This window comes from Syngnathus leptorhynchus, chromosome 15 (assembly GCF_054491065.1).
Source record: "Syngnathus leptorhynchus isolate UIUO chromosome 15, UIUO_Slep, whole genome shotgun sequence".
Classification (NCBI taxonomy): domain Eukaryota; kingdom Metazoa; phylum Chordata; class Actinopteri; order Syngnathiformes; family Syngnathidae; genus Syngnathus; species Syngnathus leptorhynchus.
In genome coordinates, this window is record NC_141209.1 from 4859128 (window position 1) to 4886042 (window position 26915).

Consider the following 26915-nt stretch of genomic DNA (forward strand, 5'->3'; position numbering starts at 1 on the left):
AACAATACTAAATATTATGGGATGTTTTAAATAAACGTGAATCACAGACGTTTAGTTTGCACAGAATCCTAGGAGGTTTATTTGGTTTTTTTCTGTCAGACAAATGTTAAACGTTCAGTGGTAATTGCGGATCCGGGTGCATCATAGGAAGACAAATTTCAGTTCACAGCGCTAGCCTCATCATCAAGCCAATTTTTTTTTTTTTTTTTTTTTTTTACACCTTATTTCAAAGCAAGATTTTGAGTGTGAAATGTACCTGTACAGTAGATGATTCACAGATGAAAGGGTTGGAAAAAAAAAAAAAAAAAACTACTGCTAGTTCTTGGAAAGCCTTAATATGCGGTCCCTCTTTTAAACTGAATGTATCATTTCTTCCATTGTGGGAATTTAAAAGAAAATTCAATATGTGCACTGTGGAGGAGCACATTAAGCAGTTACAGTGATACGGTCTCATGCTTCCAACAAAAACAAGCATGTTGTGGATTACGCTTGCAGGTGGTATTTTCACTCCCCCCGCCCTCATGAAACAAAAATCACCGTTTACTCCCCAAATTAGGCTTTATGTGGAAAAAAAATGTAGTTCTGTTGGCAATTAACAGTTCAATTTAAATGTCTTTTTAGGACATTTGAAAGCAAAAATACTAACTCACTAGTTAGTGTTGTTGTTTTTTTGTAGTGCTAATGTCCTTTAAATTTAAATATCTGATGTGTAAATGCATATAAATAAATCAAGTGCAATTTAGCAAGATGACTTTAGGGTCAGGGGTGGGGAACCGAAGGCCCTGCAAGAGTGTTTTATCCAGTCCGCCATGCAATTCTCAAAGTAAATATATCATCCCAGAAGAGCTATTTTAAAAAGTCCAAAGACATTTAATCCAAAAAGCTCATCGTATTATTTGTTTGCTCATTAAGAATTCCCCCAGATAGTAAAAAGGAATTTAGTTATGTCCAATGTTTGTTTTGCTGTCACGGGAAGGGTTGAGTTTCCTGAGTGGTTTAATACAACAGAAAATTAACTAAAAAAAAAAAAAAAAACATTTTATGTAGTTTTCCATCTAATCCTCCGCTTTGATTTGGCTTGATTAATGTAATGTCAGTCCATAAGCTATTTTAAGAGAGTGCACGATTGCACTGTGTCATAACTGAGCCTTTGTTTTTTTTTTTTTTTTTTTAAATGTGGATTTTTCATCTCAGCAATGATTTTGAACCAGTGTGCTGTACGAGGTTATCAGATCTGCTGCGTACTCTATGTGCCGTGGCTCAATTAAGGATGGGAACACTGGACTGCAGTAAATTGGAGGGATTTTACATGTAGTGCGATTGAATGAAAATAAAAATAGGGAGAAACGCGAAGCAACACATCACACTTCACCAGCTCATCTCACCGAGGAACTGAAAGCAGACCCGCAAAGAAAACCCTATGTAGATTCACCTCAATCCAGATCCACGTTATTAGGCATTTCGCTCGGTTCCTTCGTAGTGCAGTCGGGTTTTGCTTCCGTTTGGAGTGAGCACCGTCAGAGGGAAATCCATGCTCCGAGTCTTAACGCTCAGACTATCCTCCATTGCATCACACTCATGTCCTTCCCTCCGGTGGACACCAGGCAGCTGTCATTATACAGGAACGTCACGTTGGTCACGTGGCTGCTGTGGCCACCGTAAACATGGCTGGGAGCCTGAAATTATGAACACAGCTAAGTGATCTAACATTAGTCACCTTTCAAAAAGGTGTCCCTCAAGGTTCCATGTTAAGCCCAATTGTATTCTCAATTTACATCATCAAACTTTTCACATAGCAGAGGAGAACATTTACCCTGAACTGAGAACAGGGGAAGGAGAACAGGTGGACCTTCCCAAAATCGTCACCAGTAGCAAGAAGGCTCTTATCATTGGATCTGCTTCCAGCATTGATGTCGGTGCCGTCCGAGCCATCGGACCACATGCCTGGCGGGAAGGTAATATACATTATTTGTAACCCTAACTGATGTCCAAACGTTAAGAGAAGAAATAGGAAAGAGCAAACAAAACATACCAAAAACCTGAAAGCCGAGAGTGCAGGTGTGTGTGCCCCATTCAATATCTCTGATGGTCTCCATGCTGACCACCTGCTTGCACACGGATGGGATCCCTATGGAAGTAGAAGAATAATTAATTGCATTAAGAGTAAAATATCTCCCTTGAGGGTTCCTTGGACCTAAACAAATTGGTGCACTTACAGTATAGTATCTCATAGTCTCCTGAGTTAGACACCAAGTACTGGGAATCCACTGACCAGTCCAAATGGGTGATGAAACTCGAGTGACCCTGGAAACAGATGTGTAGAACACAACATCTTGACCTGTATCTGACTTTATATTTGAATACAAAGCCTGATAAGAAATGTAAACAAGCTATTGTAGGTGAATAGGATGACAAAACAGACACACTCACTGAGCACTTGCCCACTCTGCTGTACTTCCTGCCATTTTCTGCCACGGCGTAGATATAGATGTAGCTGTCATGAGAGCCGATGGCCAGGAAGTTGCCATCTAAAAGAGTTTTTAAAAGGTAAACAAGGATCAAATCTAAATTCTAAGAACCTTGACAATATGCAGTCCTGAAAATAAATAGGAAAATAGGTAAATGTACAAACCTGGGCCAAAGCTCATAACAGAAAGTTGTTCATTTCCGTCTGTGTGCACTGTGACCAAATCCTTTGTGTCAGTGTCCAACACCAACCATCTGCAGGATGGACCACGCAAAAGTTGACAAATATATAAATTGATCGCACATATCGCTTCCTTCTGGACTGAGACATTGATTTGTCAGTATAACATCAAATATTTTAAATGGCGTCTCTTTTTCTCCTACCTGCCAATCTGGGTTCCTATGGCAACAACAGATCCAGACGGGTGGAAATCTGCAGATTGGGCAGTGTCCTGAAAAGATTGTGGAAAGTTTAATATTAGTAAAGCAAAATGAAAACAGAACAAGATTCAGCTGCATGACTCAGCCCCCAAAACAGCACAAAACAGACGTGCAATTTTAATCGACTGAATGTGATTCAATTTAAGGCCTCTAGGGGGCAGTGTTGACTTACTTCCATGTTTTTACTCCAGATGAGTTGATGTGAACTGGAATCCCACATACACACTTGTCTATCATAACCACACGTGAGAAAGTGAGGCCTACAGGGGTGCACAGCCAGACCCCACAACTCATCTGTGTGACCCTAAAACCAGAACAAATGATTTATTTTACACTCGCTTCACTTTGACAAAAATATTTGTGTGCAAAAGTGACTAACCTGAGTAATGGGCACAAACTCTCCATCCAAGCTGCCTTGCAAAACAAAGTTCTTTGTGGTTCCGATGAGAACAGTCTCACCTCTGCCCTCTGCTACAGTTCGGATGGGCCCAAACAAATCTGGCACCTGCGACCAACCGTGTAGACTATTTATTTTCATTAGCCATAAACATCTTTTAATGCAAAGCAAGAGAAGCCACCATCTGCTTTATTTATGAGGTGCAAAATCTATCGCCTGCGGGACTGCTTCTTCTTGCCAACATAAGCAGCAAAGGTTCTTCCCAATAAAGTAAACACGGTCCACACTGTTTAATATTTTATCACAGCATTCAGAGCTTTAAACCCAAAAACGAGATGCTGAAGAGTCAAAAATAGAACTCGTTTGCATATATGTGTTTCACGATTCACTTTTAGCTATCCCAAGCTATCTATTCCTCACCTCCACTGTTTGGATCTGCTGGTAGCCGCTATCCCAAGAGATGAGGCGGGAGTCTTTGCCTCCGGATAACAGCGTGCCATTCCTCAGCATGCACAGGGCAAAGATGCTACCTTCGTGAGCGCCGTGGATGACGTGACTGATGCGATTAGTGCCTGCGTGACAGAGACGCAGACGGAAGATGAACGGGAAGCTCTCAGGCCAGAGAAAGTCAGACAGGTGGATCGATAGAGTGGATCAGTGAGAGATTATGTTGGAAGGAGAGGGAGTAGAGTGTCTCTTGTTTGAAAAGTCTCGGCGCCGTTACTAATAGACGGCTTTTGAGATAATGATGCAGTTAGAAAGATAAACACATTCATTCGCTGGGCTTCTGGGAATCGTGTCAATCGATAAGATACCTTTTCCCCACACCAATATGTTTCCACTTGAGTCGCCGGTGATGGTATCTCCATTTTCTGCAAAGGTCACGCATAAAAGGAATTTGGGCTTCTCATGTTTCTGTAAATCACAAACACACAAACATGAGACATTTAATGTACAATAAACGGCCACCTATGTTTGGCTCAATGAAGACATTAATTGGTCAACAGACAATAATAGAAAATAGATGTGACGTTTTACCTCAAAAAGTCCTTGCTTCCTGACCAGCATGCCTTTTTCCAAGCTCCAGAAATGGAGATGTGACTTGCCGCAGGTCACCAGGATGTTGCTGTCAGTCGGGTGAAAGTCTGCAGCAAAGACTGTGTCGTTGGACGTCTGAAAATGACGTGAGTTTGATTGGTTAAGAGGCATACCAAAACGCAAGATCTAAAAAAAAAAAAAAAAAAAGGACTTGGTTCATTGGCGGAGCTAGAGGGGGGGGCACAGGGGCACCCCCGATATGAGCTTTGACCTCTAAGGTACCAGGCCAGAAATTTTTCTTTTAGGTATTTTCAGATTATTATTTTTTGGCTCCACCAATGACGACGCATGAAACCCACCTTGACCTCAGCCAGTCTGTCTTCTCGTTGCCAGTCCCAAACAGACAGCACGTGATCATTCGAGTCGTCGACAACGCAAAGCGTGTTTCCTCCATTCTAACATATAAAAAAAAACGACAGTTAGCTAAAAATATCAAACGTGGCTTCCACGATTCATTTCCTTGCAAGCTTTTTCCTCACCGACTTGGAGAAAGCCAAGCAGACAAGCGCTCGCTCAAAGTAAGCCGCTCCCAGAACATGAAGCGTGTTGAGGCTGACAGAGTCCCACACGCGAATATGTGGAGCCAACTGTGAAAAAAACACATCAAAGTGGAAACAATTCCATCTTGTCATCAAAGAGGCACTCTAAAATAAATCGGACTTAAAACATCAAATTGGAGTTCACTTACTTTACCCTCTAAAGAGGTGCCGGCAACCTGCCCGGTTGCTATGGTGATTTTATCAGGGTGGACTGCCAAGCTGAAGAAGGCAAAAACAGACACCAGTAAAAAAAAAAAAAATCATGAAAAAGAACATTTGAATAAAAATGCTAGGCAAAAATAGGTATACAAGTTTTTATTTGCTTGAGTGGTTCTGAATCGTTTTTGTACCATTTGATGTCGTCCGTGTGTCCAGTGTAGTGTCTCTGCAACTGCTCGTCCACGTTGAAGAGGACAACCACAGAAGCAATAAAGTACACCGTTTCTCCAGTGGGCAACAAGTAAAGATTAGAACGGCAGTCTCGACCGCGGTAACCGTATCTGGTCAGGATTAAGGTAAAAAAAAATATCCCATAGATTAAAAACAAGTTCGAAAATGTCCATACATTTATTTTTCTTTTTTTTTTTTAAAAAAGGATACACCCAGTCCAGTTTGAGTTTGTTAGTCGGAAGGTCGGCTCTGGCTTCCAAACAGTAGCCGTCCACTTGGTCTTTGGGCATGAACATGGTGATGGGACGGCCTTTCAAAAACATTTTCACATAACCTTCCTCTGGAAAAAGAAACAAAGGATCAGTTTGATGAATGACTGTTGAGATGATATTTTGTTCATGATGGATAAACACAGCATGGTTTTGTCTGCTATCACATTTTGAAATGTAAGAGGGACGACATAAGCTGGAAAACGCAGACAAATGTGTTTTTAAACCGACTTTATTAGCCACTTCAAACACATTCTTGTAACAGAAAAAAAATAAAATATAATGCGGAAATATTTGGCTCACAGCAGAGGTTAACCGACATGAACACACACACACACACACACACACACACACACACACACAGAAAGCAGATTGAAATGTTATGAGGGGGGGGGGAAATATGCCAAAACTCATTCATGCAATAAATACCAAAACAAACCAACTGAAACAATGATGACGGTTTGTTGAAAGATGCCATCTTGGATTTCGAGGACATGTGAAATACAAGTACTGTCGTGAAATTTGTAAATCAAGATTATATTGTTGTCGTTGAGTCGAATAATGTAGAAATTGAGTGTTAATAACAAATTTGAAAGTATTGGCTGGGGGATTTCACTGCTCTGCGGTAACTTGGCGTATTGAGGCCGTACTGCGACGATTGATTCCTTAATTGGAAACTAACACTTGGAGTCTTTCTGAACGCTGGCGCTCTTTTTCTGGCCTTGATGCTGTCTGGGGATGCTGAACGTGCCAATATGGCCGAAGCCGTAGCGCCGCCGCTGGTCCCCGTCGTGGAGCGGCTGAGGTAAATCTGGACTGTAACTAGTGTGGGTGGGCCGTGAGGAGGGGGGGGGGGGGGGGGTCATAGAGAGGTTGGGTGTGGAACAGGGGTCAAGAGGGTATCAGGGGAAGGTTTGGAGGAAGTCAGTAAAATTTGTTAGACAGCTCCTGTCGTCGAGGCGCTAACTAAAGCATCATGAATACAAAAACAGGAAAGTCAAGAAGGCGGACTTCTATTATCAAACACATTTGGCTTCGTAACGTTTCGTAACGTGTTTCGAATCTTTGACTTCGGACAAAAAAAAAAAAAAAAAAAAACATATTTCTTAAAGCACATGCAAACAAAAGCGGGGCTTGTTTGCAATGCAAATATTTCTTGTGCGATAACTAGAGCAGTGGCGGATCTACAAGCTCTGAGCTGCAGCGTGATGGCAAAACTTCAGCATGGGTGGCCCGAGTGAAATCTTTGTGTGGTTACTAAGGCGACAAAGCGAACATAGGGCAGACAAACACTCCAGAATTGTCTGAAGTGGAGTGAGACGATTGAGTAAGCGTCGTGACGGTGGGGACACAGTGAGTGCATATTAGCTTGGGTGTTTTGTTAATATGCTCTTCAAACAATAAAGCTAACACACTCACAGTTTAGTAAACCACTCCCGTTCCTGTCTTGACAGCTCTCTGAGGAATTTTTAGATGGCCTTTTTTTGTGAGAATTAAATTATCCAGAGAGCTGTGAAGTCTCAGGTGGGGAGTGAGGGGAGTTGTCTTTTGGGGGGCGGGGATGGCATTAGGGGGGGGGGGGGGGGGAGGAGCATACCTTTGCAGTGTGTCACACGTCGCATCCCTTGTAAAGGTCACAGAGAGAGACACAAGCACCAGGTGAGGGGTGTCATGGCTTCCTCACTTCCTGGTCTATTATAACAGGTGAACGTATGCTCTGACTTTTTTTGCTGTTCATCTACACAAGTTGTGTATGATGGCTTCCCACCCAGTCAGTAACAATGTACATAAGGACTACTATTGGAGTTTATCTATAGGAGTTTAATTAATGATTTAATTTATTAATTTGTGTATTAATAGATGTAGTAAATAATCAAATTTTAATTCTTACAAATAATAAATATAAAAAAAAACCGTCATAATTATTTTTTTTTAAAAGCTATTTTACATTTAATTTGATAATAGTAATAATAATAATAGTCATCTATCAATGACTGGCCTCATCTTTTAAAAAACAAATGTATTTGAAAATCATAGCAGTTGAGAATTCAGGAAAGGTGAATCAGAAAGAGAACATGAATGATGAAAATGGAATCATGGATGGAATGTGATATGACAGAATGTGTGTAAGAGCTACCATCAGATTGTCATAATGCCAGAAACTAGCAAAGTGACAAGAATTGAGGTCTCACCTGCATTGAACACCGGGTCCCTCTGCTTGCTGCAAAGTAAACGAGCAAACTGTCAATCAGCGTCGTTCCTGCACGTTCGGCACGGACATCTTGTTGATTTGGATGAAGGTCACGGTGAAGCGAGCTCATTGGCGTGTTCAAGATATTTGTTACCTGTCACTTCTTTTGCCGCTGGAATTGCTTCCCGTCGACCCGGCCCGAGTTCGGTTGCCCTTAGCGTCGCCCGAGTCCTTCCGCGTGAGAGACCCGACATGCTCGTTGGAATTGGCTCTCCTCACCGTGCTTGGCGGGGGGGTGACAGAAGGACAGTGAAAAGAATAATTCAATATTATTCAGTGATTATACGCCAAGCCAAATTCAAGGTAGGTAAGTTTGATGACCCTTATCCTATTTTCAGATTGGATCGAGATGCAACGTAAACAACATAAACAGCCTGCAAGCCAGAATATAAAAGGTGCTGGCTCATAGTTGGCTTTTTGACTCCCCCCGTGGATGGCTCAATCTGATCAATCGGGCCTCTCGACAGCCGAGTTGTTCAACACAATAAAAAGACTCCATCAGCAGTCCGCTGGCCAGTCGGCCTAATCCACTCTATTGACATTCAAAAACCGTCGGTCCGTTTAGGAGTGATTTGTTTGCTGCGAAACAGAATCCAAAAAAAAGTGGGAGGAAAAAGCGTTTGCCTGCGGAGTTAGCCAGGGAGGTCATAGCTGGTTAATTTTTAAGTTGCGTACAATTACGAAATTAATTACCAATGCAGGGAACTTGTGAATAAAAAATAAAATGACAGGAGAGTGATGTCATCATCACGGTCAAGTAATGGTTAGACTGAGAACGGCCATATGTCGACATGCTCACCTGAGCAGCGGTGAAAGAATTCTGGGTGGCAGAGACAAAGGAGACAAACTGCGCATCTTATTAAAATGTGACAAGCTGTACATTGGCTGCACGACATTTGGTGAGTCACAAAAGGGGAATAATTGGGAAGACAAATGAGCGAAATGGACCAGGAAGCCACTGAGAATTAAAACTAAGATTCTCCACGTTTGTTCTGATTAATGATCTTGTCTGCCGTATTCCCTCAAGAGGCCACTAAAGTGGAGCTGCAATTTGAAAATTACAATTAAGCATCTCCGTCCGGCAAGTATTTTATGCATTGCCCAAAGCTCCCATGAGTGAAGTTGAGTTTTTCATTATCATCTTAAGAGAAAAACACAATTATGTGCTGATCATGTATCAAAGATAATGACAAAATATTTAAAAAAAAAAAAAGAAAACTGTAAAATGCCCTAAAATTTGTGAATATTATTAAGAAAATAATAATAATAAAATAAAGAACTAGCCAAAATTCCACAATGCAATCAGCCATTCTCTATCTGATTTGCTTACTGAGATCTTTTGGGACTAGTTACCGCTGTGTGCTGAGGTTCATCTTATTATGTTACCTACAACCAGCGATGGGAGACGCTTAGATTTCCCCCCAATTATGCATGAACACACACACATACTATATTCACACACAAACACATTTTCTTTCTGGGTTTACAAGCCCTGTGAAATGTCAGTGGCTTCCGCTGACAAGGCGACATTTAAATGTCCAGAGAACACCATCCTACAACCTGGCAAAGTGGTCAAGCCGATTCACCATTAAATTTGATGAATGTCCTTGCACATTTGCTCACCTCCTGGTGGATGCCGTGCCGGTATCCTTCCTGGATCCAGATCCAGACGGAGAAGGCAGAGTGCCACTGCCTTTCTTTGGTAGGATGGTCCCGTTGTTCACTGAGGGTCTTAATGGCAAGGTGGCGATCATTGGCCGGGCTAGCAAACAAATTGGAATAAAGGATCATTGTAAAAGGGCATTTTGGTTGTATTGTTTATAGATTGTGTACTATTATGACGGAAACAGGTTCCTGTGTGGACTGGTACTAAAATGAGTAACCCTTCAAATTGGTGACCCCTTCCAAAATCAATATAGCTTAGTATTTTGGCTACCCGGTTGAGACAAAAACGATAGTCCGGACTACTTGCAAAAATTGAAAAAATTGTGTTACAGCACAATGTGAGGGGGGGGGGTGAGATTTGAAAACAAATAACACAAACAAAAAATATGGAGGACATTTTGCTCTCACACAAAAGGCGCATGCACACACAAAAGTGCCAAAAGTTAAGGCCTGATTTGAAAAACCAACAAGTTGTTTTTTCTGCAGTGATAAATAAAGATTCAATCCGCAGTTTTATGAGGCAGACAGTCACACTTGCTCCGCTATCATCTTCCATGCCGTAATTACGCAGCAGGGGCAAAACAAAACGCTGTCATTTTGAATGTGATCATGTGTTTTGTGATTTAGGCAGCCTTTCTGTTGCCCTGTGTGCTGTAACTGAAAAAAAAAAAGTCATCCACCAGGCCTAAATCTCAAAAGATACTTGTAGGCCAAAATGAGACCAGAATGAAAATGCAGTTCTTAAGCACAGTTGCAGACACTTAGAGATGCCAAAACAACAAATCCGTCTTAGTGTTTATAAAAGCATGACACAATTCAAGTCCCAGTGCATCAGGCAGAGTGATACAACATTAAGTGTTTTTTTTGGGGTTTTTTTAAAAGTGAACACAATTTGAAAACACTACAGTTCGCCTACCTGACTTCCCAACATGGCTGTCTGCCGAGGGTGACTTTCTCATCAAAGGAGGCTCTACGCACATGACGCATAATATGACAACACAACTCAGTCCCGTGGATGGAAAGCGATTTACTGAGAAAAGGTTACGACCACACCCAAAAAAAAAAATCCTTCCTAAACTCAAATTAATGGCCCAACCCTAACCGAGAGTAAAAATGATTTATGATCACCTTTGGTCGGCCCTCGTCGTGAGCTCATGGCTTGTTGCTCCTCAGACGCGTTGAGTCGACGGACTACGTCGGCCAGAGCGGATTTGAGCAGCTGGATCTCGTCCTCCTGCATCTGGACCCTCTGCTCCAAGGAGGCGATGCGGTCTGTGACCTCCATGCTGCTGGATGCTGACGCGCTGTCATCTGAGAAAAGATGGTGAGCTGTTGTCAGAGAGCAGTCCACAGTTTATATTCTGGGCCGAGTCTAAAATGTATTATTAAATTCAAACATACTCAATTGTCACCTCTGCGAGACAGTCCACTTCATCAATACAAACACACATGCGATGACTTTGATCAAATATACATATAAATTCCCAGCAGACTTGCAATAACAGTCAGATGAATAATGCATGGGGTGGATCGGACATCTGCGGCGTGCGCGGTCTCTGAGGATTTTGCTTTTAAACCCGACCGCCTGTTCAGATGATAGAAATGCCGAGGAGCGCTTGACTTGGGTAAATAATGTTGTCAAACAATTGAATAAAACATTGTTTTGCTGAAAAGAAAAAAAAGAAAAAAAGGACAGATGCATTTAAAAAAAAAAAAAAAAAAAAGAAAAATCAGATAGAAATCAGAATAACTACCAAAAATATACAAAATTCTCCAAACATAATTCTACATGATTATCAAGCTATAAACTCGAAATTCAAAAATGACTTTTCACACAAATCTTCTCTCTTTCTTCTCTAAAATTACAACATGCTCACCTGATGTGTGTCTTTTGAAGTAGCGTTTCTTCATGTTCATTTAGGAATCTGACCATCCCGAGATAAAGCTTCAACTATCTGATGAGCACCCCCCCCCCTCGTCCCATCTGCTCCCAGCAAAGAAACACAATCGTACGACTGATGTAGAGCCAACAAAGATGGATTGTCACTCAAGCCCCCTGAAACCAGCTTCAAACATAACCCAATATAAGGAATGGGACATTTTCTTAAGGTTCAGGCCATATATATAATTTCCGTGCAGTGGCCATGAACGATGTGTCACTCTCCATTTAACAAACAATTCATCAGCCTGGACATCATTTGGACATCGATGTCTCTCTTTCAATCCAATGAAGCCACATTATTACACCACACCCAAGCGAGGCTGGGCTTTTTCAATGACATCATTTCTCTCTCTGCCCCATCTTGCCTCAATTTTAGGTGGAAGTGAGGACGGAGCACAATTTTTTTTTTATTTTTTTATTATGCACTTGCGTTATTATTTGATATGCAACACAAATCATGGAGGAAAATGTGAACTTGGCACGTCCATCCTCCATCACTGAACAAACACAGAAGCACTTTCCTGAGTCATGCACTGACCTCACTCTCATCAATAATTGAATTGTGGAGCGCCACTCATTCTGATCCATTTCAGCACTCTCCACATCAACAACGGAGGATGTCTTAAAAGCAGCCACTGAAATATACTCATTCAATTCTGAGGATGACCCAAAAGAGGTGGATTAGCTAACTCAACCGTTCAAATGGCGCTCGCTTTTCCGTGCTTCCAGATGACTCTGCTGCTGGACGGAGGCTGAAGATCTATTTATAGGGGAGAGATGGCCAACGGGAAGGAAAGCCACGACGGGGGTTGAATTTTGTTGTCATGTCAGATATTGGGATGGATGGAGAAGTCATAAATACAATAAAGTATGAAGGGAGGCCCAATGACTACTCAACTTGGAATGTGACAAGGAAGAAATAATAAACAAGACACTGGTCTTACTGCTACGTGGCCATTTAAGAAGCCATTCCGACCACAGAGACATAAGTCAAACTTAGACAGCGGCTCCAGGCACCAACACAAATGTGCGTTGTCAAACTCAACCTTTTGCCCACATGAAACGAGTCTTTGTAACAAACCCCTAAAACGAGAGATTTGTTCCATGCAGCGTTTGTGTGAACTGCTGTTTGTTCCGTCCGCTCGCGCTGTTGTTATGGGAAACGGTGCCAGACACTGTCAGCACGTTGAACATCGGCCAGAAGTACTTCCACCATCTGGAGCGTTGAGAACATACAGTTGTGCAGACACCCTTGTTACACGACAAAATACAAAACTGACAGCTTATTAGTCCAAAGATTTTCTCAATTATTATTTGAGCCGTTTTCAACCAGCAACACCAGAAAAAAAAAAATCTAAAGATTTACTTTACATAATTTATGCCTTGCTAGCTGCCATCGGGTCTGAAATAAAAGCACCTAAATAATAAAAAAATAACATATATAAATAAAAAATAAATGAGTTAAAAATACAAAAAAAAATAATAATATATATATATAAAATCAGCCAACTGAGCAACCCCGCAACTGTTCATTCATAATTTTATTACACCTCCCGAGCCAATTAGGCGTGTCCCTCCTGCCTCGCATCTCTGCATCTGTGCTCTTGATTAATCTATTTTTAATGGGACCCTTCCCTTTCCTCCCCCCCCCTCCATATGTTAGAAACAGGCTGAACACGCACTTGGATCAGAGGTTTCCCTCTCTGCTGACCAATTAGGGCACAAGAAGAACCTTTGGGAGCTGCGCTGAGGTTAATTGTACCTGAATGCATCACACTGTTGGCTGGAGAGGTGCATAAATATGTTGCAGAATGCTTCCTTGCATGACACACACACACACACACACTCATTCAACTTTACGCTTTGGTCTGACTCACATCCATACATCGAATCGTGCGGCCGCTCTATTTGAACCTTCCGCATTCCTACTTTGCATGCATGATTGTTTTAGTGGGTCAGACGATGAAAGCTGCACGAATGTGTGTCAGTGCGGCAAAAGGCGAGAGAGAGAGAGAGAGAGAGAGAGAGAGAGAGAGAGAGAGAGAGAGAGAGAGAGAGAGAGAGAAAAGAACGATGAAAGCAGAGAAGGCAAATGGATTCCTCTGCAAGTCACATTTCAATGATCAGCCTTAAGAATTTACAAGAAAATGCATAGAGGCCGAAGTGGAGCAGGGATCAAGGATGATCTTGTAGGACATAACTGTTTGGCATCCTGGGTCAGGAGGAAGCAGTTTTTTATTACATTTTTTTTTTTTTTTTTACCGAGTTCCATGGTGTGCACCTTTAATGAGCACACATTGTCACTCTGAGTAAGCGTAAACACCTTGGCACGCTGCCATACAAGCAAATGTGCAGGCTGAACTCTTATCAGGAGTAAAAACAGAGCAGAATGATAAGAGCAAAATTGTTGAGGAGCTACAATAGATGCTCTAAAGTTCAACGCCTTAAGGCGAAGGTCACCAACGTGGTAGCAAGCCCCCCCAAAGGAGTAGCCAGAGATGTATAATGTATTGAAATAGGGAATCCAAATCCGATTGCGGGCCGGATCCCTTCAAAGTATTTGAAGTCAAACGTCTCAGATCGTATTTCTGTAGGTGTTAAAAATGATGCCGGAGCATTTTCCCAAGATCAAACACAAAGCTTGAGAGGACGTGAAGTGAAAATGAGGAGGGGGAGAACAAAAATGCCTGGGAGTTAAAGCAAATGAAAAACTGATAAGAAAAAGTATGAAATTTTGATGGAATCCTGGGAAATTTGCAAGTGTGTGTGACTGCAGATAGCTAAAAATAAACTGAGAGTGGAGCGAGCACTCAGACGCGATGTTGGAATGAATCAGCAGTCGTAGAGGAGATACGCCGGATCAATTCCATATTTTGATACATTTGTACGCAATCTTATTTAAGACGACACCTAAGTAGGGCAGCTCTGAGTTGAGCTAGCGCGACAATGAAATGCGAAGACAATGGATGCTAAACTTGGCTGTTGAAGTCTTCGGGGGTGTTGGCAGAATATCGTCCTCCTCCTCCCTGCTGGGCTCAGTTGGCTACTGTCTTTGGTAGCGTGTGTGTGGGGGGGGGGGTTAATCCTAATCCATGTACACGTGACATCATCAGACATGCTTTTTGGACCAAGGCCGAAGAAGGGTTGTGAGATGAAGTGTGTCAAAGTATCCTCATGTTGCAAGAGTAGGAGGGAGGGGGCGGCTGTGCCAATGTGCCCGTAGGCGAACTGCATGGAGTGTCGAGATAAAGGGGATGTCGAATTTACATTAGCACACATTATGAGTCCAAAAGGTGAACAGGATGAACAAGGATGGATTTTTCAAGATGGAGGTGCAGGGGTGTCATCTTTAGAGCTAGTCAATGTTGCACCGTTTTACGAAGCACATTTTCCCCTCCGAATCAGATAGAAAATAAACACCGAGAGGAACTAGAACTGATTGGAAAGCAAAGCAAAGAACCGTTTACATTTGATACTGGATCACATGCGGTGTGTTTTTCTACAATGACCTTCGGAAAAAAAAAAATCAAAATTATTTAAAGGACAGTCTTTGGTCATGTAAACAAACACAGGAAGTCAGACAACAAATCCAAAACTTTGAGTAAACTCCATAAACAGCAGCTATCCTCTCTTTATCAGAAAAAGAAACAGAAAGGAAAGACAACTAACTCAATAACTGCAGTCCATAAGAGTAAATCAGTCCTAAGTGAATAATGAGGCTAATTTTCTCTTGGCATAAACTAGCAAGCTTGCTCTGACCTCCTGAGGACAAAACGTGCAGCTTGCGTGTGTTCCTGCAGTTTAGCTGACCTAGTCTCTCAACATTAGTGTGCTCCGATGCGCCACAACACACGGAGGAAGCTGCAGAGAGTGGAACGGATGACATCGTTGCATTTTGGTCCAGTCCAACCGGCGCTATGATGTCACTCTGGCCTGCGGGCCCAATGATGACACACAAGGCTTACTCAAAAACAGACCTGCAATACATTAAGAAGTCCAAATAACGACTAAGAATCTACTCCGTTTTGTGTCTGTGTTCCCTCGAAGCCAATTTTGTTGCTACAAACAAAGTACGTCCTGTAATTTCCAGTCGCTTGACGTAAAACTATTCTAAGATTATCGGCCCGCCTGTTTTTCTGGTCAATCGACACAATGAAGTTGTGTACTTGAAACTTCTCTTACATTACGTATAAAAATATGCGAGAAGAGAAACATATCAAATCTCAGAGATGCTTGGAGAGTAGCATACTTCCAAGTACACGGCCCACCAGTTAGAACATGAGCCACGACAACAGTAACAAAAACGATGGCTTTAAAACTACAGTTTTGCTAGTCCGACTTAGCCAACCAATCAGACGATGGAAAAAATGATGTCGTTGTGCAGCAGCTTAAGAAAAAAAGTCACATTGCTAATAGTTTACAGTAAGTTATTTCGGCCGAAACACTTGATTGTGACGGTGGATTAGAATGACACGGAAGCATTAGAAGCTAAAATCTGATTGGATAAAAATAAATAAATGCATAAATAAATTAGAGCATAAATAAATCAATGATGCATAAATAAATACGTGACTAAATAAATAAATAAATAAATAAATAAATATTAGTGTTAGTGATAGCCGGAATTCATTTGAAGACTCGTTCATGATTGGCGCCCTTAGGTAGGATTATGCTTTCGCCCCGTCACAGGTGGTACACAGCAATCTGTGTAGTAAACACTATTGACGTTTTCATTATCCAGCAATGTCAAATGCGTGAATCGAAACCAATCACACTCATGGCAATGTCATGTATGATATGATATCATCACAGCAACGCCCCATCCATGACATTCAGACATTTTGTAGTCAACATAAAATGACCCACATTAAAGCAATGGACCGTGGGTTCTCGTAAAAAGGACGTAAGAGAAGCAGAATGAGTCATCAAACACAACAGCAGATTTAAATCCATCTGCCGCAAAAGTCCTTCAACTTTGTTGGCCATAATCTCCTTGCACCAACACATCCTTGACTGCTTGCACCGTCTTTAATATTCTCAAGGGCAAGACTTAACTTTTCAAAACTTTACAGCCTGTTTTGGAATCAATCTTTGTTGGAAAATGATGTCATATTGATGCGTCATGTTGCTTAGCCTCTCCCCTGAGTCATCGGCGCCTGGCTACCATCGCCACAACCTCCGCCCAGCCTCCACATCGTTGCTGTCCCGCAAGCACTTTGTTGATTACCGTTTAGCTCGGATCGGACGTTGGAGAAACTTCCTTTTCAATCTTTTTTTTCTCGGCTAAGCCCCACGATGACGTGTCGATGGCAGAGGAACGTCATAGCAAAAGTAAGAGATTGTTTACCATTGCAGAACTGCAGCAACGACGAGGTGTCGTACAAGCTGCTGTAGCTGGAAAAGCCGTCCTCCATTCTCACACGCTGCCTCCGCTTCCTCTGCTATCCGCCGTTTCTCCTCTCGTCTCTCGGTCACTCTCTCTTTCTCCGGTGACTTCCCTTTGCCTAGTTTATCGTTTCACTTGGCTCTCCCTCCATTCATTCTGAGCGGGTCAGGCTCCCTGGGTGTGTAACCATGGCAACCCATTCACTTGCATGAACTCCAGTTCCCTTTTCTCTCTCATAGGGGGAGAAAAAAAATAAAATAATACTTGTATAAAGAAAACTCCAAGAGAACGTTCTGTCTCCCTGAAGACTGACTGAACTGGACCGAAAGAAGTTCAAGAGGTTGTTTTTCTTCTTCCTCCTCCTCCTCCTCCTCCTCCTCCTCCTCTCGTCTGTCCTCAGCAGCTGTTCGCTCTCGCTGATCTCTAGCAAAAAAAAAAAACAGCTTTCGGAGGCGTTTGCTTCGTGGCTACGCGCTTATGTGTGTGTTTAGATAATGCTAGGGAGAGCCCAGCCTTTCCCGCTGTCACACAGCACAAGCGAGTCAAAGCTCGGTGATGGGCGGAGCTTGTGGGATGGCTTGTTCTTCTTTGCTTAGTGATTTAGAACAAGGTGGAGCAGATGAGTGGAAGGGAAACATGACATTCGATTAGAAAAGGGGAAATTGAAGACACAGGAAGGGGGGATTGCTTTAAAAAAAAAATCGTGAAGGTGGCAGAAGGTCATGCTCTGGAGTGTGTAGTGTCAACTTTTTTTTTTGTGTGGGGGGGGGGGGGCTGGAGTGACATAAGCATAGCATCATCCACACTGACGGAATCAAGAGTCACATGAGGACAGCACAGCGAGCCCATACGTCAGTCGCAGCCAAACGTTCATTTCCGGGGTCGCCGCCCGGCCTCAAGCAGATTACCGTTCTGTTGTCTGCCTGCGTGTCTTATCGTCTGCTGCAGACCTCGCAAATACTGAGGAATCCCTAAAACAAGGACAAGAGGTGGGAGGGAAGACTGAAAGGGAGAGTGAGCCATAGAAGAAAGAGAAATAAATGGGATGGAGGGGGGGGAAGGGGAGCATGGAACAGGAATAGAAAAAAAAAAAAGAGGGCTTGCGGAAGGGGGGGCAGGAGCAAATTAAAAAGTGAGCAGGGAGGGAGTTTATTGAGGGGAAAGGGGTTTGAACTGAGTGCTTCCTAATTCAGAATGGGGGTTTTATGTCTCACAAGAGGCGGCAATGCATTATTTATAATTCAAGCATGCTTGGGAAAAAAAATAAAAAATCAAGTCGACCGTGTCTGTGGCCTATTTTCCATTTTACGCTAGAAGTGTGAGACAATTGTACAAATCAAGTGCTACGGTTAAAATCAAGGTTTGGTTATACTTAGAGTATTGATTTTTATTTTATTTTTTATTTAAAAATGATCTTAGCTGGTCTTTATGTTATTACACAAAGTCATCCAGACGTGCAAATCTCATCAACTGTGTAGCAGAGAGGATTAAGGGGGGCAAAACAAAGTCTCCTTTGTGAGTTGTTGAGAATTTAAGTAGTTTGTTACATTTTGAGAAGCCACTTGAAACAAAAGCAGGATTAAACCTTGACCGTTACAACATTTATGCATCTAAAGTAGCAAATAAAGTGCCACACGTTTTCGGATAAAACGTGATTTTGAAGTCTCGGAAGTTGGCTTTAAATGCGTCGGATATAAACGTGCCGCTGGATTTTGTTGTGTCAGCCATGTTTTGTCTAAAAGGGGCTCAGATTATTGTAAATCTCTTTCTGGCGCACATTTGGAATCAGGATAAGCATCAGATCTACTCGCTAACACCGCCAGCGTCACCCCTGCTTGTCCCCCCAACCAACAACACGGTGGGTGGCAGGTGGTGGGATCACGACCGCTTCGGGAGCCCCCCGCCCCTCCCTACTGTTTCCCCTGTGGCTACCCCCCTCCCACGTACGATTAGCAAATAAACATTGTTTGTAATGATATCCCACTTCTAGTCACAAATAATGCACGTACCTAACTCACATGAGAGCGTCCAAAGCCATTTGTAGACCACAAGATCCATTTGAGACATTTTCTGTACTAGAAGACTTGCTTGTGTTATCAAACGTTTGGATCTCTGCTTCTGCATGACTCAGCACAACAACCACCATCCCCTCCTTGTATTTTGACTACAAACAACAATAGTGAGTCAAAATAGAGAAAATAATGTAACTGATGGGGCATATAATCCAAATAAATTCAATTGGGATCAAATCTGAATTAAATTATGTTTTGTCTGAAAGATACCAAAAAGTAACTCTATTATTATGATTAGAAAAAGAATAAGTATATTTTGGATATAAATGATCAGAGTGAAAATCATTAAATGTTTAATGATGTTAGCTCGCAAGACGCTCTCAAAGGCCGCAATCAAACTGGGAAGATTTGTTTTCTTTTTTCAGGGAAAAAAAAAAATGCTGACATCTTTTAAATTCCACAGATGATCAGTCAGTCTGCCATTGGGTTGGGATTAAACAACCAAATCCAGAACGAAGGAAGGAACAAGGTCAATCCTCTGGATGATCCAGCTACCATCTGTGTGCTGTCCTGGTTATTGGGCTGGTTTACACCATGAATTAATCCCACCTGAAGCCTCTGTGATTTAGATAAACACTAAATTTGGGCAAAGACTGTAACAATTCAATCATTCTTTTTACAAGACATTATTCTCTGTATAACAAAGATGGTGGAGGAAAGAATGAAGAAACATTTCATAGCAAGAAATGTGATCTTTTTCTACTGAACGGATCTTCACACAGTATATGTACAAGACTGCGCTCTCTCAAGCAGTGGCAACATTAATCACATCCGACATGGCTGCTGAAACATCCCCCCTATTTCCTGAACAACCTTTTCTCTCCTCTCTGCATAAGATGAACGTGACATGTCCTCGCCTAGCACTCGCCTGTATGTTGCCTTGCATTGAGTTCCTTTTGTCTTATCAATCAGAAGTCTTTGTTTGATTTTATGCACTTCTCTTCTTTATCCTTTCAAAGTCAGAGAAAGTCGAACCTGAAATCAATCGAGTCTAAAATAAAACTGCCGTGGAAACCATTATGTCCTTCTCCACAGATTTTATCCAGTTGATTGGCAGGAGAAACAGTTTCAGCTTTACGAAAGCTTCTTGCTTTACGACACAAGATGACATGCTCAAGTCGTATTTCCGTTCAATATACTTATATTTGACATTTTCTGCAATTTATATCTTATTCAAGCAATTCTTTCAAATGCCCAGACTTGGTTTTCTACAGCTTGAATTCAACAGACAGGCATTAAACAACACAATTGCATAAAAGCAGTTTATACTGCCACCTAGCGGTGTATGAGAGAACCGCTGCTGAAACTCCAAACTCAAAAATGTGGAACGCGACCTGCATTCTGACGTCATAAAACGTATGTGTACCGATATATATTATTGTTATAATTGTGAAAAGGTTTTTTATGTATCTATTTACTTACTTTTTAAACTATTTAAAGCTAACTTTTCAAGCTTTGCCATTTTGTTACAGCATTAACAAAGGTATAAAAACAAGATTATATTTTAATTTAGACAGCTCTCAATTACAAACAATTGCCTTAACCCAAATACTCGGACTGGGGGAAAAATATATACAAATGCATTCACACAAATAAGGACCTGCATTTGAATAATTGCCTGACAACTAGAGTAAGTAAAAAAAATAAAATAGACTGATGGACGGATAGACTTGCATTGCTTTTGCACTGTAAATGGAGTTGCTGTGAAGATAAAGTGGGGGGGGAGAGATGGATGGGCTAATCGAGAAAAGTGGCAACAGAAGGAAACATGAGTCAACGCTTGAGTGAGAGGCTGAGAGAAACTATATGCCAAGAGGCAAAGTTTCTATTCCCAAATGATTGTTGCTGTTAATCTGTCAGCCAGGGCACAAAGAGATTTACTTCTCCTGTTCAACTTGGCTGCTCTTTGCGGGAATTGAACCTTCCCTTCACGTACCCCGAGCAATCACTTACAAGTGCAACTCATCTTTTTCCTAATCAGATCACATAAGAGCTGCCAAGTCGCATGCATAAGTCTTCCTCACACTTTAGTGAGACTGACAACACATCATGAACATTTCTACACAAGCGAGAACGTCCATCTCTGACTGGGAAATGCTTTCAAGAGTCCAAGTGTCCATATAAGGGGCAAAACCAAACCAGATGAATACTTGCCGGGTGCCGAAAACAGAATGAGCCCCCCCTCCTTCCTCCCCTTTGCAACGCACATTCCCATATGTTGAAAAGAGATATTTCATCTTTCAGTGACACAAAGTGTTTGTTGACTTACCCAGTGGAAGCCCCTCACTGTCAGACATGGCTGCAGAAAGCACCACCAGTGACTGTTGTGGCCTTTAACTTTTAATATCTCCCACACTGAGTCCCCTCACTCTGTTGTAACTTTCTAACTATACTTCAGTCCACCCCCCCAACACCAGCACTCTCTCTCTCTTTTTCTCTCTCTCCTTACTTTCGCTCTTAGCTCCATGCACAGAATCAGCAGTGGCCTAAGCACATGTCGATCAAATATCACAATCTACGCCATTGGGCGGTAAATGTGTCACCAACGGCCCCTCCCTTGGGATATTATTTCGCTAAGGTATGACAAGCATTTCATGATTTCGTTTGCAGCATTCAAATAAAAGCCAAGTTATAAATGTATATCCTTAATTAAATAATAGCGTATTTAATGTGACTTTTTTATCCAATTTGCTAAATTGTTTCACCAAAACCTGGTATGACTACTTCGATAAGTTCAAGTTGTAGTAACTGACATTTCCTGTGGGAGGCGCTAGAACCAAATAAACAAGCAGTTCCCAATCGTGTGGTTGGCTCTCTTTCTTTTTCCTGGCCTACATACCAGCAAAATATCCAAAGCCAAGCCACATTTGAAAAATAATCTTAATGGAGTATTTCTTTCTCCACGTCAATACCAGTTAGTCATGCATGTTACGAAAATGAAAAGGCAATAAAGAGAGGGTAGGCTGTCTGTATTTTTCTTGACGTGCCACTATCACTAGTGGCGAATGAGGTCGGCTGTGTTCACACCCACAACGGTGCAAACAGCCTTTTTTAAATATTGTGTGTGTCCTGTGAAAAAAAAGTATGTCCATTTTTGTCACGTTTGCTAGCTAGCGCTTATCAACATGATGTAAGATTATTATTTTTTTCATTTATGACCATATTAAGTTAATAAAAGAGTAAAACTATTCTTCCAAACTCAGCGGTCCTTGAGAGACCTCAGCTGACCCATTGTCACTTGACTGAGAGGATTATGGCAAGAGAGAAAAATGCAGCGTGTGACTGGAGAGGGGTCAGATGGTAAGCACGTCCGAGGAATAACGGTAGTGTCGCAGAGGTTAGGTCTTAAGTGCTGGCACACAAAGCTAATCTCGAGCTACAACACCAGCGAAGAAGAAGTATGTAGGAGAAGGGAGGCTATTATCTATGCACTAGACCTGCCCCCACCTCTCCCAGTACCAAGTCTGGTTGCCGCACAGCACCCTGGTTCTGTTTGATCTGTAGCAATTGTTTGCAGAAGAGCTGGAGGGTCTTTCCAAACATAACCCCAACCTTCACCCTGTCAGGACCTTTCGACCTCTTTTGCCAAAGCAAACAGACAGTCTGCGGCAAATGCATTACTTTGGTTCTGATAATATCCCGTCGTTCAGTTAAGATATTTAAACTTACTTTTTGACGCTATTGTCAACATGTTTGAACAAAAATTGCTCAAAAATGTAAAAACATGACATATTTAAACACAGAAAAATGCAAACACAAATGTATATAAAACACAATATGGGTTGTGTTAGATAAGTGGCTTTAAGAAGGGAGGCCTGGTGGGGTGTTTTTTTTTTTTCTTTTCAATAAATCAAGTGCTTACACAGTCTGGACAGAGTTATTCTAATAGCACTACCTTCTATGGGAAAAAAATGTTTTGGAAAATCCAAACAACTCTAAAGCAAACCCGGAACAAATTATTTTTGGCCTTGGATGTTCCGCTGTTGTTGTTGTTGTCGTAAAATCACACAACATCGAGATTTTCACATGTTGGTAAGAAAGTAGGTCGGCTAAAGGCAATAAGCGTGACATTGAGTGAAAATGAAGTGTAAAAATGAGATTGTGACTAAGCGGCTGAAAATGCTCTCCTCTGTTAAGCCCAAAAAAAAAAAAAAAAGAGTTGAACAAAGAGAGTTGGTCATATGTAGATTATCACGCTTTTTTTTTTTTTTTAAACTGTACAATATGTCTCATTTAAGAACCTTAACATTAGATTTATTGTCTTAGTATCAAGGTCTATTCCTATATTAGTTGCATCTTAAAGTTAAAACCTGCACTCTGGGTTTATTGGACATCAATTGCCACATCTAAGAGCTGAAATGGGCCGGGCGTAAAATAAAACAAAATACCCATTGCGCTTTCACAGGCGTTAGCCAAGGGCCATGCAATTCATCCAAATGAAACGGAGCCCATTAATGACTCTTTGTTAATGACCTCACGGCAGTGAATGCAGCAACTAATGAACTCTTAATAGTGTTAAATCCAACAGCCTCTGAATGAATCCGCTAACTGTTTTATGACGTTGTGGGCAGAACCCTAATTGGGGACTTGTGGTAGTAGCGGGGTGGGAGGTCGGGAGGGGGGGGGGGGGGGCGCGTGATGCTTCACTTCATTGTTCCCAAACACAGACACAGAGTACACAAACAATTGCTGCTTTTACAATTGTAGCGAGCCACTGAGTTAATTTCTAGCACATTCCGGACATTCGGGCCACAGCACTTAAGTTACAACTATGCAGGTCTTGACCGCTTTTAATAAACTGGAGTGCTCGTAGGACGCAATGAACCTTTACGGGACACTCGTTAAAGTACTTTTTACATTTTACACAGAGAATTATTGAAGAGTATTAAAAGACAATTTGTCTTTTACTATTCCCTATCCGACCATCCAATTTGGATGCCGAATAAGCTAGATAAGTTAAGAATTTGAATCTTTTTCCACTTGCATGACAGACGTCTGTGAAACAAACTATTTTTTTGTCATTTCTAGCCATATAAAGTATGGTAAAAAATCTCAAAGCTAAAAACAGTCGTTGGTTTTGTGAGAAGAAAAACATTCGAGTCATGGCAAGCTTAGTAAAATCCGTGGCAATAGAAAAGGGACAATAATTAAATTTCTCTGCGCATTTTGAACACCCATCCCAGTAACCACATAGAGAATGACTCAACTTTATGCTTTTTGAAGACGCTGCAAAATCCTGAATCCATTTTATGCATTTTCTGTGTAATTCTCTAACTCGTAGGGGGTTCACAGGATGTATTTCTAGTAGATTAAGTGTGGAGGAGGAGGAAGTTCCCCTCTGGCTGGGGAGCAAGAGTTCCCCCCTACCACCCCCACAACTGAGAAAGGGCCGAGGTGTGACGGAGGGGATTCCAGAGCATGCAACAAAAGGCACTTTGATTTGAACAGCAGTGGTAGACCTACCCGCACACACTCTTGATCCTCAACAGGCCCTGCCCTCAGGTCCCAGCCAGTTTAAAGAAGGGGGGGAAACTCCAGATGCTCCACAGAAGTTGTGGGCTGCAGCGAGAAAGGGGGAAAAAAGTTAGGGAAGAGGAGGAGGAGGAGGACACTCGTGGAAGGTTGGAATTATATATGAAATGGAAACGTTTAGCAGCAGCGGTGAAGGCCTAAATTAATAGCGAGGCTATTGAGGGTTTTGGCCTCCTTGGAAGGGAAGGGCGGGGTTAAAAAAGACAATCCCGAGCTAGGTCGGGTTTGATGGATGGACTGTTGATGAGCGTCAAAACAGGGAGGGGGGGGGGGGGTGATGGGGAATGTTATGCAGCAGCACATTTGGGAATCTCACAACCAGAACGTCTAACACCACAGTATGTGGCTTGAGGAGCAATTTATCCAAACACAGACACTCAGTGAAGACTAAAGACATAACTGGACTATTTTTAGGCAACTTTTTTTTCTGTTTAGTCAAATATGCTGTGAAGCGACTGCAGCTGTATAAATGGAATAATTGCAGTGGAACCACAGCAAGACTTGAATGGCTTCTGAGTCATATCGTTTGGAATTCAGCCCCAATTTGCAAGGAAGAATATGATTCTGTTCTTTGCAGTCCCACTAGTGCAAAAACTGTATTTTGATTAATATTGCATTTGTCGCACATGAATTGAGTAAGCAAAATCCACCTTTTTATCTCACTCAGGGGGCGGCCATTTTGTCATTTGTAGTTGACTAAAAATGACATCCCGGTTGCTGAGAGCTCAGGTGACGACTAATCCCGACTCAGCTTTAAAACACAGTTCCTGTTCTTCTCCGGAGTGGCAAATAGTGCCAAAACATTCACAAACTGTAATGAATTGTGCTCTACTTTACTCACTGTATTTTTCTCAGTTTTGTCACTAGATACCACACTGTGCTGTTCCACCTTTCAGAGGAACTTGTGGCTTTTGTGGCAGGCATAAACCTTTGCACCCGGGTTAACTTGAGGGCTTTTAAAAATTATCCGACACCACTCGCAGCCCCCCTCCCCTTCCCTACTCTTAACACAGACAAACCTCTCGTCACACACTGCTCGCTGCCTCCTTCAGGGCCTGCTAAAGCCATTACAGCTTTAAAAGAGATTGCATCGGCTCCAGGCAGACTGACAAATAGTTAGTTAGATATACAGACAATGACCTGCACGTGCACTAAGAGGCGTCTGAACTGAAAGGATTGAGGGAGCCACACACACACAGCTGCTAAATGTCTCGCTGCTCTTCAGAAGCTCTCAGGTGTGACCGGCTTGCCTCCAGACAGACACGGAATTGTTCGGAGAGACCCGACGTGAGTGAATATCGTTTCTATCTCTCCGCTCACATGGTCGCGAGTCCCTCCGACACAAGCCAGATCTTCTTTCCTCGGAGGACTGTGCCGGCTTTCACTGCATATTTTTAACCTGAGCCAGGGTCAAAGTGTTTGCCAAAGACCTGCCTGACGCATCATTTCACCCTGCAGCTGCGCTACTAATATTTTAATTTCACTTGGATGTAAAAATAAAGAATGTAGACTGAGCACAAATGCATTGCAATGATTTTGACATGCAGAGGGGATGTTAGGGGCTTTGCTTTTCAGCTCAGTCAAAGATCTTCCTCCATGAACTAATTGCCTCCACAACTGGAGAAACTGTCTTTTTTTTTTTTTTTTTTTCTTACCCCTGGTGTTCGATCCATTCATCCATTTGCCTCATCATCGGGAAGAAGAAGGTCATCAATTCTAGAACTGGAATATTAGGATTTGGGAGATGCTTACCTGCTGCTGGGTACTGATGACGTTGCTCTTGCTCCACTCTTATTTGTGGCCTTTTTTATTCTGACACATCTCCTTTCATTCCTGTGTAACAATTGTGTTTTACCCGTTTGCATGATAGAGGATTAAAAAAAAAAAAACGTTTTTTCCTCCGGTGAAAAAGTTTTGCCAATTGCAATGAATAACTCAATTCAAACGGCGACGTAATAAAAAATAAACGTAATTTCCTATTGTTACTTTCCACATCAATAAAACACATCAAATTCATGTTACTCACCATTGGTTTCAATTTAAGCCGCCGCGGTCTCCGCCTCGCTTCACCGGTGTGCGTTTACTGACGCGTCATCGAGCGCCATCATTGTTTACCTGTGTTTGTAAACTTCCGGCGGGAAAAGACTCAATTTCCGGTTAGCGCTAAATTTTCAGTCTCCAGCGTGCCCCTATTTGGAAGTGTTGACGTAGCATGCAACTCTTCCCTAAAATTGCTGATGGCTTGTTTTCATGAACATTTATTATTTCCAGATGGAGGTCATGAATAAAAACTCAACGGAAACAAGTTGGGTGAAACTGGAAACCTTAAAAAAACAGAAATGGAGCTCTTCGCTGTTGAGAAAAAAAACAGACATTCTCCTCCTCACCCCTTCGCTTTCCATGAACCTTAAAAAAAGAGCTTGTTGTCAATTACACGGTTGGGGGAAAAAAAAACACAGGGGAACAC

The 26915-nt window shown here is 42.0% G+C and overlaps 1 protein-coding gene across 6 annotated transcripts; it reads right to left on the minus strand.

The window, feature by feature from the left end:
• Positions 1–50: 50 nt before the first annotated feature.
• Positions 51–26598, minus strand: eml1 (EMAP like 1). 6 transcript variants are annotated; one of them, XM_085931351.1, is made up of 25 exons: positions 26475–26598; positions 26201–26281; positions 24380–24475; positions 10645–10827; positions 9475–9613; positions 7946–8074; positions 7793–7821; positions 7198–7224; positions 5542–5671; positions 5292–5441; positions 5091–5160; positions 4882–4989; positions 4702–4797; positions 4343–4477; positions 4120–4219; positions 3725–3876; positions 3287–3412; positions 3080–3211; positions 2851–2918; positions 2633–2721; positions 2431–2528; positions 2217–2304; positions 2033–2128; positions 1814–1944; positions 51–1676 (listed from the first exon to the last, which is right to left on the minus strand). In XM_085931351.1, exons 4-25 carry the CDS (start codon positions 10799–10801, stop codon positions 1551–1553), a joined length of 2376 nt encoding a protein of 791 aa, XP_085787477.1. In that variant the 5' UTR covers positions 10802–10827; positions 24380–24475; positions 26201–26281; positions 26475–26598; the 3' UTR covers positions 51–1550. The 6 variants fall into 6 exon arrangements, with proteins under 6 accessions (XP_085787477.1, XP_085787478.1, XP_085787476.1 ...); XM_085931352.1 differs by lacking the exon at positions 24380–24475; XM_085931350.1 differs by lacking the exons at positions 24380–24475; positions 26201–26281; positions 26475–26598 and adding an exon at positions 21186–21417.
• Between the last annotated feature and the right edge of the window lie 317 nt (positions 26599–26915).